Raw genomic sequence first — 15,982 nt, 5'->3', positions numbered from 1 at the left:
TTGAGTGGAACCAAATCCAAAAAATTAAATAAGGTTTAACATAAAGTCGCAATATAAAACAAGTGTAGTATTCTGGCCGCCGAAATGCATACGTTTGTTAATCATCACAAACAACGATTATCCGATGTCCCTGTTACTACAATATTTCAGCGATTAAATTTGTGGCTTTGAAGGTTAGATTACTTTCCAAAATATTTCATTCAATTCACTTCCTTTCCTTGAGGTTTATATATCATTTTCAATATTTGCATGAACTCGAATTTTCTTGGTTTTTGTATTGAAATTTGATACTTGATCGGTTCTTGTTTCCTAATTAAGATTTGATTGTTCTTCTGTTGATAAATTTTTTGAAGATTCAAATAGTAAAATCAAAGCAGAAACTTTCAGATCAAAACCCACCATTATTTTCTTAATTTTTGACCAGTTGATCGATATCTTTTATTGCAATTCTCACTGCGGTTATGTTATACTGTGTTGAGTATTCTTCCCAAAAGTGGAAGATGAACGCAATGCACACACACTGGGTGAAGCAATTTCAACAGGAGGGTTTGGGACTTTTCAAAGTAGTGTTCACCTTTACTCGCTCTTTCCAAAAGAAAGTACAAGTATTCGTTATTTCCTATCAAAATTTGTGAAGTAAGTTCAAGAGTAAGCTTGCCCTATATATTGTAATTAACTGAATAAAAAACCAGGTAATATGCTATCCTAAAAATTATTCACCTTTGAAATCTTCAGTTATCCTTGCTATTTCTTGAATAAATTGAAGATAATCTAGACTGTGACTGGAAGAAATCAAATGGTGCTCCTGTTCCGATAGAACGTCTTGTGGCATTGGGAGAATCAGACAGCAGAGGTTCGGATACAGAATTGCGGTTCCTGGATTGTGATATAGATAAAGGGGAAAGATCTTTCTCCAAAGATCTCAACTGGGGCTCAATGTTCCCCAGTGACAGGATTGGCCCTCCCAAACGTTCGGCTTGTTGGAGTATGTTGATTTTGCTTGACCTGTATGTGTATCGAAAGTACTTCAAAGCAAGGACAGGACCCATTCCTGCCGCCACAATTACCTGAAATACCAAAAACGCACAGTCCTAAAAATTAACGAGAGGGTCGATGTGTGTGTGTGTGTGTGTGTGTGTGTGTGTGTGGGGTTGGTGGGGGGGGGGGGGGGGGGGTGTTACGGGGAAAAGAGAGTCGAAAAAGTTAACTTACAATCATTGTGCACCAGTATGATTGCTGCCTACATAGACGAAACATTATTGTGTACATCCCGGATGACGGGAGAGCGCTAACAATCCAGTTGATGGCATAGAAGGCCACCAGGTTCCCCCATATTGCCAAATGTTGCAACGCTGTAAAAGAACTGCAAAAACAATCCAAAAAATCACAAAAGGTAACTACTTTGAATAAGAAAAGAAAAATAAACTACCTGAAACCAACCAGAAACTATTTCCCATTTTGCATATAATTTCAAGGAAAAAGAATTATTTTCATACTCGGTTTAAAGCCGCAAGTTGTATTAGAATTTTGACTTCATTGTCGTAAAAGAACAGACCAATTATCATCATTTGTAAGAGTAACAAAACTTAATTTTTTGCATTAAAAGGCTTCAAACAAAATATAAAAATGCCTACTCATCACATGATGATTATCAGATGACCGTGTTGTAAGATAAAATGTAAGAGAGAGAAGTAATTCACTTGGTTTCTATTGCAACAACAAATGCCTGCAACCAAATACATCCAGATAGTGCCACCATAGATATCTCCTCCATCTCACTTTTCTCAAGAGCGTAAGAGTGTATGGTCATGCCAAAAACAACAATTGCCTGAAGAGCATAGAGAATTAACACCACTAAGTACTTTGCCATGGAAAGATAACAATTTCACCAAAGTAAATAGGAACAATAAACAAAATAAACTTCACAGGATGAGTTGATGGTGGATTGATAATGGGCTCAGTTAATTTAAGTTCTGAGCTCCAGACAACTATGATCCACCTGCTTTTGGGCTCCAACTTCCTATAGAATAGGAGCCACCACCCATTCATGGAAAAAGGTTTATAGTGCTTCATTCATTTACTCGATTAATTCTCGGTGCAGCCAACCTTCGTCCAATGATGTAAAATGTTTTGTGGAGATCTTTATAATCCAATTCTTCTTGCTATGCATATAATTAATTTACACTGTATTCGTGACCAAAAGGTTGATTGCTTCAAGATTGCCATAAGGGTGTCCAAGGAAAATAATAGAAACTGGTAGATTGTTTTGCATTTCTGACTTTAATACATTTCTTCCTCACTCAGAACCATTTCACTGCATTTGTGTAAGAAAACAAGGCAGAAATCAAAAGCTAAAGATACTCACATGAAAGAGAGATCGCCCAAACCATCCCGCAAATGTACTAGGATTAAGAAGTCTGTTTCAAGTTTGACTTGATTAGTCAATATACCAAATAGTAGTATTTAAAAGAAAAAAAAATTGGGACCCGCTGTTTACGCTTGAGTTTAACATACAGAAACAATAATGAACAATATGTAGCAAGAACACAGATTCTAACCTTCCAGCTTGGCAGTAAAATAGAATTTGAGGATGTCGCATTACAGTTTTTTCACTGAGATCTTTGTCAAGGACATTGACCAACACAGGAACACTAGTGTAAAAAACATTATAAGCCATCAAGCTGACAGAGTTGAAAAGACTGGTCCCTGAGATGCCTGAAATGAAAGAGAAACTGGAAGCATTCTATTGTTAATAACTAGTTTTGCAGATAAATATCACATTACAGCTAGATATCAGGAACAAAATGAAAATAAGTGGAAATCAAATAAAGAAACTTACAAAATCTGGATAAAGCAGATCAGCAAGGATTTATAAAAGGAATATTGGGAAAGAAATGCCGTGCGATTATAAGAGTAGCGTCCATGCACAAGTATCAACCTTTTCAAAAATCTGAATTCTGCAAGGCAGGAATTGTTTAGTGTATTAGTGGTTGCTTGGTATAATGTAAGATATAGCTCAAGCCCAATTCCCACATATGAATGCTTTGCCAAAACAATTTTACACTATTCTCCCCGGAAAGATTGAAAAAACCTATTTACAGTGAATCAATGTGTGAGTCGAAGAATATTTCATAGGTGGATACGAACATTATTTCGGATGGAATAAATTGCATTTTACGGGAAAAAACACCGAGTCTAAAAAAATGTGAGATGGTCATTTAAAATCAATCCACAGCACTTTTGGTGAACATGGGAAGGTAGAACCGAAAGAAAAGGGAAAATCATACAAACTCCTCACAACAAAAAAAAAAATGCATGTAGAGTTCTAAATATCTTACAAATACACTAGTTTATTAAGCTAGTGAACTATCTTCTGCAGTAACGCATGCACACAGGCCACGAAGCAATTTAATATCTTTCCTATACCTGCTTACGATAGTTGTCTGCTTTCAAATCATAGCAAGTAATAAAAATTTCAATAGTTTACAAGTGTTTCGCTATAACTTCATGGAAAATTAAATAAAAGGTCCCAGAAACTCTGGGTAGTCGAACAACATAAAGATCCTATTAATTTTTTAATAGAAAAATGAAGTTCTTACTTCCAATGCTATAATCAGCAGCCCTTGCTGCCTGCAGTCCTTCTCTGCCACTGATGCCAACCCCTATATCAGCCTGTTGAATCATCCTGACATCATTTCCACCGTCCCCAATGGCCAGTGTCCTGTAGTCGCATGATTTCAAAAGTTCTACAAGCTGTGATGGGGGAAAAAAACTTCATTGGTGTTACCCAGATAAGAAGGTGAGTATAAACCTATAATCTCATTTCAAAGGAGCATATAATATGCTCAAGTCTTTCTAGGTTCTCCTTTTTCCATTATTCAGAACAATCATGATGCTGTTGAGACCAGAATACGCATACACCAACTATTCAAGTGAGTAAAGCAGATGGATACTAAAATGATATTGAGAAAGGTACCTGTGCTTTTTGAGATGGAGTAACGCGGCAACATATTGCTGTCCTCGACAAAATTGCAAGTTCTGTGAATGATTTACTATAGTGCTTAAGGGCAATCTCAAGAGCCCACCCATCAACAACAAAAGCTATATCCTGCGACACAGAATCTCAGTTTTAAGAAATTTCCGAATCTTTAAACCAATCAATGAATTGCGTAGGAATAAAATACAGTGAAGTTTCATTGATAGAACTCAAATATTGCAAGAACCCCCAAAAGGATACACAGAAACATAGTATAATAAATATGGAACCTTAATTGATTGTGTGCGGGTAGTTTCACTTTCATTCCCATACACTTTTTGAGCGAGGGGATTTTACTTGCATATTCCGTACTGCTACAACTACAAAGGCCCAATTTCTGTACATTCTAAAACCCACTAAATTTTTCTCAGGCTACATATATTCAGGGCACAAATGAATTGATAACTATGTCAAATTATCTGTTTCTTTGTACAAGATGATTAATCATTAAGAATCCTCTTGAACAAACAGTAGATTGAACAACATTTTGCTTCAACAATTAACACATGAAGAACGTAAAGAACACACAACTTTCTAAGTACCTACAAATTGTAGTTCAGCTTAAATGATTGGTGAAACATGAAAAATATACCTTAGGTTCTGCATCCGTGATTCTCATTGTAAGCAACACTCTTTCTAGATTCCTACACACTTCATCCTCAGTTTTCCCATTAAGTATCAGAAGCTGACCTTTCGGCTCTGTCAACAATGAATGAAGCTGATTTGACATGTAAGATTATACATATATGAAACGGAATTCCTAGTATTGTTTTTTGTGAATTTGGTACTCATTTATTTTCTGAAGTTTAAATTGTTACAAGCTAGTACCATACAAAAGCAAAGCCAAACTCGAAATCACCTGGGGACACGAAATTGCAGGAAAGAGCAATCTGAATAGCAGTGTTTTGCTTGTCTCCAGTCAGCATCCAAAAGTTAATGCCTGCTTTCCTGAGTGTCTGGATTGTTTCTGGAACACCATCCTAGGTCATTATAAGAAGAGAATAAGCATAATGGGAAAACCTGCACCAGTAAAATATTAAGGAAGCTGCAGATGGAAACATAGAGGTTACGCGCAGTGAATCTGCTAGAAAAGGACTTCCCTAATTAAACAGGATTACCTGCAAGCGATCTTCTATGGCAGCAACACCAAGAATATCAAAACCATGCTCTAATCTCTGGCAGACTTCAGCCACTCTCCACTGAAAAGTTCTATAAAAGGTAACTATCTTGTCATGCAATAAACATATAACTACATGCATAGACAGATGCTTAGCCAGGTGGAAAATAATGAGAAACAAAATGTGGAAAATTTCTAGCACAACCTCTCTATCAACTAATGTACTATTAGCCTCATTGAACAATGACGCCCATTCTTGATACTCTTCATCATCTAATTCACGCCAAGCGAGGCACAAGGTCCTGAGGCCTAGTTGAGCATATTGTTCCACAGCTTCAGCAAAGGTCCTTATCTGTTGCCCTGACAAATACTTCACATTTAATATACAAGGAAAAAATTCCATCCTATTCTGCAAAACGAAAATCGATCTTGTGGGAACCAAAAGTTAAAACCCTTGGGCAAATGCTGAAAAAGAACAAGCAAACCGACTGATAAATATTTCAAAGAAACTAGCAGGATGGCAAAGCAACAAGTATAAATGCAAATAAAGGGCAACATTTGTGGGAAAAATGATAATGATTAAATGTAAATTAAGTTCTTGGGCTACGAAATATATACCTGGGAACAAAATAGGGACATGATAGCTACTTATGGTTACCTAAGAATTTCAATTAAGAGGAATCATGTTGACAAAAAGTGTATTCAATTTTAAATTGATGTATTGCTAGCTCAATATGATGTGAATTAATTTCACATGACATTTCAAGCTGACAGATAAGATCCACCCAACCAGGTCTATGGGTGTGTCAACGTAAACTCGCTGAAGATTTAAAGTGATTGTGGCCAAGAACAATAAAGGCATAGAGTAGACTCAATGGTCCAACATGTAGTTGTTACTTTCACAAAAATAAAAGGCAACAAACGCATCTGGTAGTCATTTTTTCTTTTAACATCACCAGTAGTATATAAATAATGATCAAATCTTCCAAAAGTTAAAGAACATGGAACAGAGCCTGACAATGATGTTCTTAAAGGAAATCGTATAAAATCAAAATTTTTCCTGCTACAAAAGTATATTCTTGGACTGCGATCATATTTCCAATAGGTACCTCGTTTTGGTTTAAACAGTACATTTATAACTAGTTTATACCTTGAATAAGGTCCATCTCCAGGATTAATATGGCTATCAGAAATCAATTCAACACACATGCACTATAGTTTTATACTTTTATTGTGTAGCAAAAAAGACAACATGTGCAACCTTGGGTATGAAGTAAGCAAGTTAATGGAAGGTCGTAAAGTAGTAGTATAATTTTCGGGTGTGATTTCTCAAGCACTGAGTTTAAAATCATACAACCCGTTAACAAATTTTTCAACTTTCTCCAGCAATGAGTAAAAAGTCGACAACAAATCATGAAAAACTACCTGCACGTGCGTGAGGAAGAATAGATTCGTCTGCTCCTTTAGACAGAAGTAAAATCTTCCCACTTTGACAGTCTTTAAGCACTATAGACATCCTTTTCCGATCAGAAGTGAATTCTAGAATGTCTAGCACTTCATACTGTGTTAGTGAGGAATTAAAGTTGATGTCTGCATAACGAAGAAATTTATGATATCTCACGTATAAACTACCAAAATACACTGAAAAGCATCATGCTTATTGACAATGCCTAGAATACACCAGAACCATTATGCTTACCAACAATATTGCCACTCTTCTTTGCAAAAACCATAAGCAACTGTGCAGCAGCACGTACAAGAGCTTCTTCATCTTGGGATTGTGCCTTGTATGAAATTGTGCCGCTATTGCTGCAAAGGGAAACAAAGATAATGCAGCAACAGACATGGCCAATAGATTGAACGATACCACAGACATCGTTAAATACACTAAACATCAAAAAGAATTCTGGCTTCTTCTGTATAATTCTTATCGTGGCAATCATTTGATAACAAAATACCTTTTCACGGGAATAACAGTATTGCAAATGGCCATAACTTTTAGAAATCGAATCACATCAGGAGTTCCACTCGAGACAGCATTAAGCATTTCTGCATCTGGACATGGAAAAATACAGGACGGTCAATCTCTTACACTTCATATGTCTGCCTAAAAGGATCCTTGCATGCGCAGAACCCAGGAAATGCAAAAAGGATTCTGTTAAATAATATGACTAAAACCATGTACACTAACAAAATCAACAAATGTTGCACAAAAACCAATGACACTAGCAACTAGTACCACAAGGATGAGATTTTCACTTTAGCAAACATCAAATGACTATGACACTAGCCAACTTTATATCCAAATTCAAAATTATAATCTCGTATTACAACCATTTGTTGCTTCGTTAAGGCATCACCAAAATCGGACATCAAATGTAAATAGTATGCACGAGTTTTCTGCTTCATATAGGGAAGTCTGAGAGGCGTTCCTTTCTCTAAGTCCAAAAAATATCACCATAATAGAACATACAAATCTATGCAACATACAGTGTTTTGTTTGATATAGTATCAAGACAGATAAGATTATATTGGTTTAATTATTACAAAAAACTGAGCAGATAGAATTAGTACTAACAAAAATTATGTTCAAAGAAAAGAAACTACAACAGTCCATCACAGCATAATTATAGATGGTGCACATGAAATGACTTTTAGCAATAATCAAACTTTCATGGGCTAAGACTGAAAGATATTTGCTAACTCCAGATACATCACATAATTTTACCTGATAAAGCATCCCCAGTCTCATTCCCATAATAAGATCCGTTTATGCAACATCTTCTGAATACCATTTTATTTTCAGTAAGTGTTCCGGTTTTATCTGTCAATATATATTCAACTTGCCCCAAATCCTCACTAATAGCTGTGCTGGCAAATACAAGAAACAAGTTCAAATATATCAAATCAAGCATGTATAGCCACAGAAAATGCCACGAGCATCTAAAGGTTCTTACTTGGTCGCATGAGACCGAGTTCCAGTCTCTAGATCAACCATCTGGTCATCCCAATCAATAAATTTTGCATACAGGCTTTTCACAAGATCTAAGGATACCTTCATCAGAGAAGAATGAATGTATACCAAGATGATGATTCACAATCACCGTCACATGTTAATTTATGTTGTGATTGCCAATAGCAAATAGCAAATCTCATAAATTGATACAGAAAGGGTATCTAACAAAAATGTGGCCAGATCACAATTTCTTTAAAATATTTAAATGTCTTTGGGCTCCAACTTACCCATGAAAATTGATTCTATAACTACAAGACTCAAATGTTTACCTTTATAGATATGGGGATCATAATGGAGCAAAGAAGCTCAAATCGCAGAGGTATGATGAGCAGTTCATACCAAGGCCCTTCATTTGGATATTGGACATACCATTGCTACCAGGCAAATCAACAAAATGTGGAATAGTTAATTACTGAAGACAAAAGCAACAAGTATAGTTTCTTAATGAAACAAACCTTCCTCGCTTCTGTATCCTTCCAAACATTCCCAGCTATGCCTAGAACGATAACGACAACTATCTGGAAGACAAATATTGCTCCAGTCAATTTGTCAATCATTGCATCTACAGCTGTAAGCTTTGGTTCGGGTACTCCTCTACTCATGCCTAGCTTGGTTTCATTGCCTACACATAAAACAGTGATTAAGATCACCAATTCCGTTAACAAATAGGTGGAGTAGGAGGCAAAGCATAGCAATTTGGAATATTTAGTGCAGTCCAGGATCAACAAATAATTACAAAAAGAGATGTAAGAAGTACTGGCACCCAAATGAAAACCAAGTATGTGCAACCAAAGAAGTACAGAGAACAGGGACGAGGAGGGGGTGTTCGTAACTATTAATGGTAACTTTACAGTAAATTTTAAAAATTATCAGTAATGACGCATCCTTTTACAGGTCAAAATAGATTAGCTCCCGGCAGAACTGCAAAACATATAAACAACGTATTCCAGCTCAGAACCATTCATCCAAATAGGAGGTAAAAGTCCTCTTCCACTTCTCATGATATCTTGCTTATCAATTGCAGCTCCTTCTTGTAACTTATTGTTTACAACACCAAAAGAAAAATATAGTAATGTTTTTTTTATCGGTTTCCCTAATTGAAACACCAAAATAAGTTTAATGTTTAATATACAGCTTGATCTCAGCTCACAATAGTTACACACTTGCCTGTGTAAACAGCAACTCCACATGCCCACTCTGTATTCCTTAAGTAGCATGATTGAAGAACTGTATTTTTTATGGTCAGCGGGCATATATCATTATCAATAAATGGAGGAAACAGCCGCATGTTTGCATCACATCTTCTAATATCTTTATCAGGACTTGGACACTCAATTACTCCCTGGTAAAGAGGATATTATTTAATAGTGTTTCCTGCACATCATCGGGTTATTTATATGCAAACAAAACGCCTTGCCTTGATTTTGTGCAGCAACTCAAAATCCATTCCCATGCAAGCAGAAGGTATCATTCGTGTTTTCAGGTCAGTCTCACCATCTAGTGCTGCTGTCTACAAAAAAATACACATTATTAATTCCCATATTGTAAAATTAGGTATATCAGCAAGGAACTTTGTCATAGCACAAAACATACAAAACTATTCATGTTCACAAGTACAATACCATGTTATAGAACACGAGATCATTTTCCAATAATTAAGCTTCAAAATTCTGAAAATGTGAATAATCAAAGAATTCAAAGGGGAAAATTCAGCAAAGCTAAAACACATCACAAATTATCAGTCTTTGACATATCTTCTCAACAGTTATAACATGGCTACAAATTACCATTAAAATGAAGTGTTTCTGCAAAATTTAAGTCGAACTCTAAACTGGAAGATATGATATGAGAAAATCATCTTCCTTTAATCTCAACTGAGTATAGAATATCACAAATCATTTTCCTGTAATTTCAAACACAGAATATTGCAGAACAACTTCTTTTTTTTTATATAAGAAACGATACTTTATTAAATACTTAATAGTTTTTAATTAAAACAAGCGGACAAGTAATCCACTCACAACAAAATACTAGACAAGAACCTAGCACTATCAATAATACCCGAGTCCAATCTCTCAATAAATATGAGATTGAGATATTCTGAAAGTCTACATGAGATCCAATCAAAATAGATATTTTGATCTTGATCTTTTCTCAGCACTATTTCCTTATATCCTCAACATTATCAAACATTCTTCTATTTCTCTCCATCCACACAGACCAACATATGTCATGAACCACCACTTTCCAAAAACTCATGCCTCTCTGACCAAGAAAATGTCAATCTTGCGTGGATTTCGGCATCATCCAAACCAATCTCAGTTCTTCTAAAGCTCTCGCCCACAACTCACTCGTGAATGTACAATGAATCAATATATGATCATGTGTATTCCCGTCATTCCGACACAACACACACCAATTTGGGCACAGAATACACGTAGGTCATCATTTTTGCATCATCTCCGAGGTCGACAACTTACCCAGAACCGCTGTCCACGAGAATACTTGAATCTTTGTTGGGATTAGAGCTTTCCAAAACATTGTAAAATAGAAAAGCGTGAAAGTTATATAAGATTGGTTTTCATAAATGTCGTACCCTGATATATTGACTGAATCAACAACAATAGAGACACCCATTGGGCCACGTTGTGGTAGAATCTGCATGAAGCTATTAATGAAACCACCTTCAAGTCCTACCACTTTAATTTTGGTTGCCGACAAGTCTTTGATAAAAATAGTGTCTTGGCTACTGTCCACCAATCCTCCACATTGCTCTTTTATACTCTTGAACGGATCCGTCGTCCACAAGTCCCTAGGTATCCCAAAAATTCTCACTCAACTGTTAGAGCACTCAAACACTTCATCTTCCTAATAATCTCGTCTCCAACACTCAAAAGACATAGTAACTTTCTTCTCATGGAAACATATCTTCAATTTCAAATAAAAAGAAGTGCCATCTTCGTTGTTCGGCTACCAAACTGTTTCAATGGCTTGGAATGGAAACATATCTATCCGACTCTTAACCGCCTTACCAAGAACGATATGCACCATTTCCCAAGAAATATTAATACACTCTTTTGTGATAATAAGTGTTTTCTTCCAATCCTTAACCAAACACGGACGAAAGTGTTCATATGAATCCATGTTTCATGAATCTCTTGTACTCGATATGACTTTTCCAGTTTGCTATGGTTGCTCGAATCTAGGGGTGAGTATTCGGTTAATTCGGTTACCGACCGAACCGAATTAGCCATAACCGAACTGAACCGAAATATTTAGCAATAACCGAACCGACCGAATTATTTTTCATAACCGATGAAAACCGAACCGAATTAAAATCGGTTAATTCGGTCGGTAAATAACCGAACCGACCGAATTATTTTTCATAACCGATGAAAACCGAACCGAATTAAAATCGGTTAATTCGGTCGGTGACCGAATTAACCGATTAGTTTAAAAAAAATTTGTGATTTAATTTTAATTATATTTGTAAATTATTTTAACACTATAATTTACACAAATGTATAAAAACATAAAATCACACACATCACAAATATATAAGTTTTATCTGGACACAATTAATACATATTATATCGATTTTAAAATTAAAAATTAAAATATTTATAAAAATTGATAAATAAAAAAATTTATTAAATAATAATATTTATTATATCGGTTAATTCGGTTAACCGATTTTAAAATTTTGAAAACCGTAACCGAACCGAATTAACCGATATAACCGAATTTTTTTAATTTGAAAACCGAATTTCCGAAATAACCGACCGAATTTCCGAATTTGCTCGGTTCGGTCGGTTAATTCGGTTTAACCGATATCTTGCTCACCCCTACTCGAATCTGTCTGCTCGTGGATATATTCCATTCACATTCCTCATCCGCACAAATTTGGATATGTGGTTTGCCAAGCATTTCCACCCCCTTCATAACGTCCACTTGGTACTGTGACACACTACCTATGGCTCGTCCGTCCATATTTAGACACTTCAAGAAAACTGGCCATAGACATATTTTTGCATAGATATTATTGCTTCTTTACCCCTGAACCGGTTGAAATTCGGACATGATTTTGGATTGTTAATGTAGTCCCACATTTTCGACCATAGGCGCACTCAAAGTCTGCTTCCAGCATGTAGCTTGCATTTCTAGTTCTTTCTGTCAGACATATTGAATCCACCCTCCTACCCACCTTGATTAGAAACAATTTTTGCTTGACTTTAAGTCATTCTACTATCCGAAAGATGGAACGGTCCCAATATTCCCGTCTGTTCATGTCTGGGTTTGCAGCAGGGCTTGATTCACATGGTTTGGTTCGACAGGTTGGATTTGCTAGGCTAGACACTTCATGGTTCATGAACTTAGTCTCAGAAATTTGGGTTCACAAGACTAAGGTTCTCTCTACTGAAGCTGGGTCGTTGGGCTAAGGTTCGCGAGTCATTTGGTATGAAAGTGAAGTGTATTTTAGCGAAGATGAGAATATGGTCCTAGGGCTAAGGTTCGCTCTTCAACTGGTTTGAATATGAAAAGGGTTTCAGCTAAGATGAATAACGGAAGAACAACAAGATGGTAGTGAAAAAAGCCGAAGAGAAAAGGCCCCGACAGCTGGCGGCGTCCAGCAAGAGATGTGGTCGGCGATGATCGGAAATATGATGACATTGGTTGATGAAGATGAGTCACAAAGGAAGCTGCCTCCAAACGATAGGAGAGAGCATTTTCAAAAAATTCTCTCTCTATTACCATGTTCCAATCCCGTTTTGTGACTTACTAGACAAGCTTCCTTTAATCTCAACTGACACTGGTAAAACTCTTTGAATTCCCCTTTAATTGCATAAAATCTTGTACTGAGGCGTAGTCTACTTGATTGATTTGGACACTTTCACTTTAACTTTTATTGTCCAATAGCTAATGCTAAAACCTCCAACACACTTGAAAATTTGAAAAAAAATCAAGTATTAGTATCAAGAAACATCGAGTTGGAAAAATCCAAAGAACAAGAGCATTTAAAAAAAATCTGCAAGTGTCCATTTACTGTGTGATCTCGGTTAAGCATCGAAAAAAACATAAAATTTTAAATTTAAAAGGGGAAAATTAAGCTAAACACGGTGTAAGAAACCAACAAGAAATAATAAAGCAAAGGTGGGAAAATATATTTACCTCCACATAGCATATACCCAGTGGATCAGCAGTGCCAAGTAGGACAAGATCACAAGGTACTTCATCATTTTCACGCAGCCAAACAATGTTACCGACCTTAATGTCTTGAGCTTGAATCTAGAAGAGTATTATGAGGACAAAAGATAAATGATTCGATACGATAGAACCAGCATTCCACGGCAAGCATCATGTTTATCCCAAAACACTAGTTTCATCTATTCTATATGCTACATTGACCGATGGCAGTATATTGATAACCCATGCTTGTCAAAAGGGTAATTATAAATCTCAGAACATAACAATCATCAGGTTTGTTTACAAGAAAATTATCTATATCGGAATCAAAGTAACATTTCCCAGTTAAGACTTCGGACAACATTAATCTTACTTTGCCTGATTACATTTTGTCTGCACTCATTCAGAGAAGCATAGCAAGCTATTCAAACCACAGACCCAAGATATTCTATTTCAAGTACATCCAAGACCAACCACCTTGAAGTGGCACCACTTGAACTCATGACAATTAACAATGGGAAATAGAGGACAAATATTAAAATAGCAGAAATTATTTCAACATGAAAACCAACAGTAAAAAGAGAACTAAAAGAGCTCCTCTCTCTCTCTTTTTGACAAATTGGGAATTAGAATTAATTGCTAGAAGTACAAACATAAAATTGCAAAGCAAAAATGGATCCCATTTGACCCCACAAAAAACGGAGAGAGAAAATTAGAAAATAATCTAATAACAATAATAATACATAAACAAATAAAAAATGAAGCACCAAATACCAGCTTTTTGATTCCTTGCCGCACAATCCACACTTCTTTCTCATTTGCTTTCTTATCGGAGATATATCTATTGTAATCATCCCATGCTTCTTTTGTTGCAGAGACTGCAAATATGAATATAAGAGGACCCCATGTACTAGCAGGATTCACTGGAGTTATCAGAGGCCATAGTTGAAGGCACGCAATCAACAAAAAGTACTGATTCATAAGTCGGCTAGAAAGAAAGAGAATTGTTAGAGACTATAAAAATAAGTAAAGCATTCTATGCAGATTATGAAAAACAATATGTGGACATAAAAAATTTCGCTCGTGTAAAATTGCATGCAGCCAGTTGGCAGACATTTGAAACGGTAAATAAAGCATAAAATGAGAGAAAAAAGAAAAAGTGCTAAAACAGATATGCTATGAGGTTCATAATACAAAAATAGTAGGCAAATAGATGAGGCAAGGGCACAGTTGTCCAAAGGAAACCACGATGAGGCCAAAAAAAGTTGGAAAATAAATTCCATTACGAGTGCATCAAAGGGAAACGTAGCTCATCCTCTTAGTGAAAGGGAGGCAAGTTAATAACTAACTAGCATCACAGTCACATATAAATATAATTATTCATTCAACACCAGTATGCATAAACTGATTAACACCAATTTCGCTAGTACACATTAGAGTTTACTGATGGGTCTGCAGAAACAACTAGTTTACCTGAATTGTTCCCATAAATTTTTTGGGAGAAAGTTCCATATGGTATACTTTCTGTTAGATATCCGATTATCACCGTAGAGATCCTCAGCTAGATTGTCGTCGTTTATATAAACACGTCGCCTCATTTTCAACTTGAACTCATGAATAAGATATTAACATGTCCGATCCAGAGCCAACTTGGATTGAAGGGATGCTGGACTCTTACAAGTGCCCGATGATTCAGAAAGATGTACAATAAGCTGGTATGCGAGAGTGTTGAGATTTCTTAGATATTCATTACCGGAAAAAAAATTATAATCCTCGTGACATAGAAATAGATTCAGCATAAAAGATAAAATCCGTCCAACAGAAAAAGGAAACTTTTACCTAGGAACTGATTGGCAAGCAGCACAGCGGATCCAAATCCTTCAGAACGACTGTTTTGCGATTTCAGTTGTTGAAAATCTCACAGCGATTTAGGAGTCAGTCAACATTGGGGAAAACTAATATAAGGCTCCCTCCCTTTTGTCTATTAATTAAATAAATATTGGATATTCCTGGTTTTATTCCACTCTTATTATATTTAAATAGAAGACATTATATTAACTAATTTTTGATGTCATATTTTGTTTGAATAATCATATATATTAATAAAGTGTTGAAACTTTAATGTAAGTCACATGTAGTTCAGTTCAGTGGACAGAATATTTGTTTCTTAAACATTAAATTGTATGTTCAATTCTTTATTGGGTCTTTTTTTATTCATTTCTTTTTTTATCTTTTTTTTAATTCATATATAAAAATGATAACATAGTCTCTCATTATTTCTTAAATTATATTTTGATTCTTATTTAAATATAAACTAAATTAATTATAAAAAATATTGTATAAACATACAACGCGTGTGTTGATGTACTAGTGTACATCATACCCAGTAATAATAATTATAAAAAAACAGTGTAGTCTTGTTTAAATGATAAGTGGCCCATGAAGGGTATCCAAACTCCAAAGCTAGCCCATTATATTATGTATCGAACGATAATAGGCCGATGAAGGGAATCCAAGGCTAGCCCATTGTTTTATGGACCCAAAGTTTCATACAAAGTATCACGCGTAATTTCAATCGAGTTGACAATCGTCACCTTGAAAAAAGGAAATTTATTATCTTTTTTATAAA

General features: G+C 35.6%; 1 protein-coding gene across 2 annotated transcripts; it reads right to left on the bottom strand.

Annotated features, from left to right (window-relative positions):
• Positions 1-536: 536 nt before the first annotated feature.
• On the bottom strand, positions 537-15,326 carry LOC140831960 (phospholipid-transporting ATPase 2). Of its 2 annotated transcripts, XM_073195693.1 has the most exons (26): positions 15,193-15,326; positions 14,827-15,065; positions 14,128-14,341; positions 13,339-13,455; positions 9,587-9,679; positions 9,337-9,511; positions 8,625-8,791; positions 8,439-8,543; positions 8,111-8,208; positions 7,882-8,024; positions 7,112-7,208; positions 6,853-6,962; positions 6,579-6,743; positions 5,359-5,513; positions 5,155-5,235; positions 4,896-5,016; positions 4,629-4,735; positions 3,977-4,108; positions 3,600-3,753; positions 2,840-2,957; positions 2,559-2,732; positions 2,366-2,417; positions 1,701-1,828; positions 1,213-1,363; positions 721-1,067; positions 537-619 (listed from the first exon to the last, which is right to left on the bottom strand). In XM_073195693.1, the coding sequence occupies exons 2-25, from the start codon at positions 14,949-14,951 to the stop codon at positions 732-734; spliced, it is 3,318 nt and encodes a 1,105-aa protein (XP_073051794.1). In that variant the 5' UTR covers positions 14,952-15,065; positions 15,193-15,326; the 3' UTR covers positions 537-619; positions 721-731. The 2 variants fall into 2 exon arrangements, with proteins under 2 accessions (XP_073051794.1, XP_073051793.1); XM_073195692.1 differs by lacking the exon at positions 537-619 and having other exon boundaries at positions 639-1,067.
• Positions 15,327-15,982: the final 656 nt, after the last annotated feature.

This window comes from Primulina eburnea, chromosome 5 (genome assembly GCF_022965805.1).
Source record: "Primulina eburnea isolate SZY01 chromosome 5, ASM2296580v1, whole genome shotgun sequence".
Classification (NCBI taxonomy): Eukaryota; Viridiplantae; Streptophyta; class Magnoliopsida; order Lamiales; family Gesneriaceae; genus Primulina; species Primulina eburnea.
This window is presented reverse-complemented; position numbering and strand designations above follow the sequence as displayed.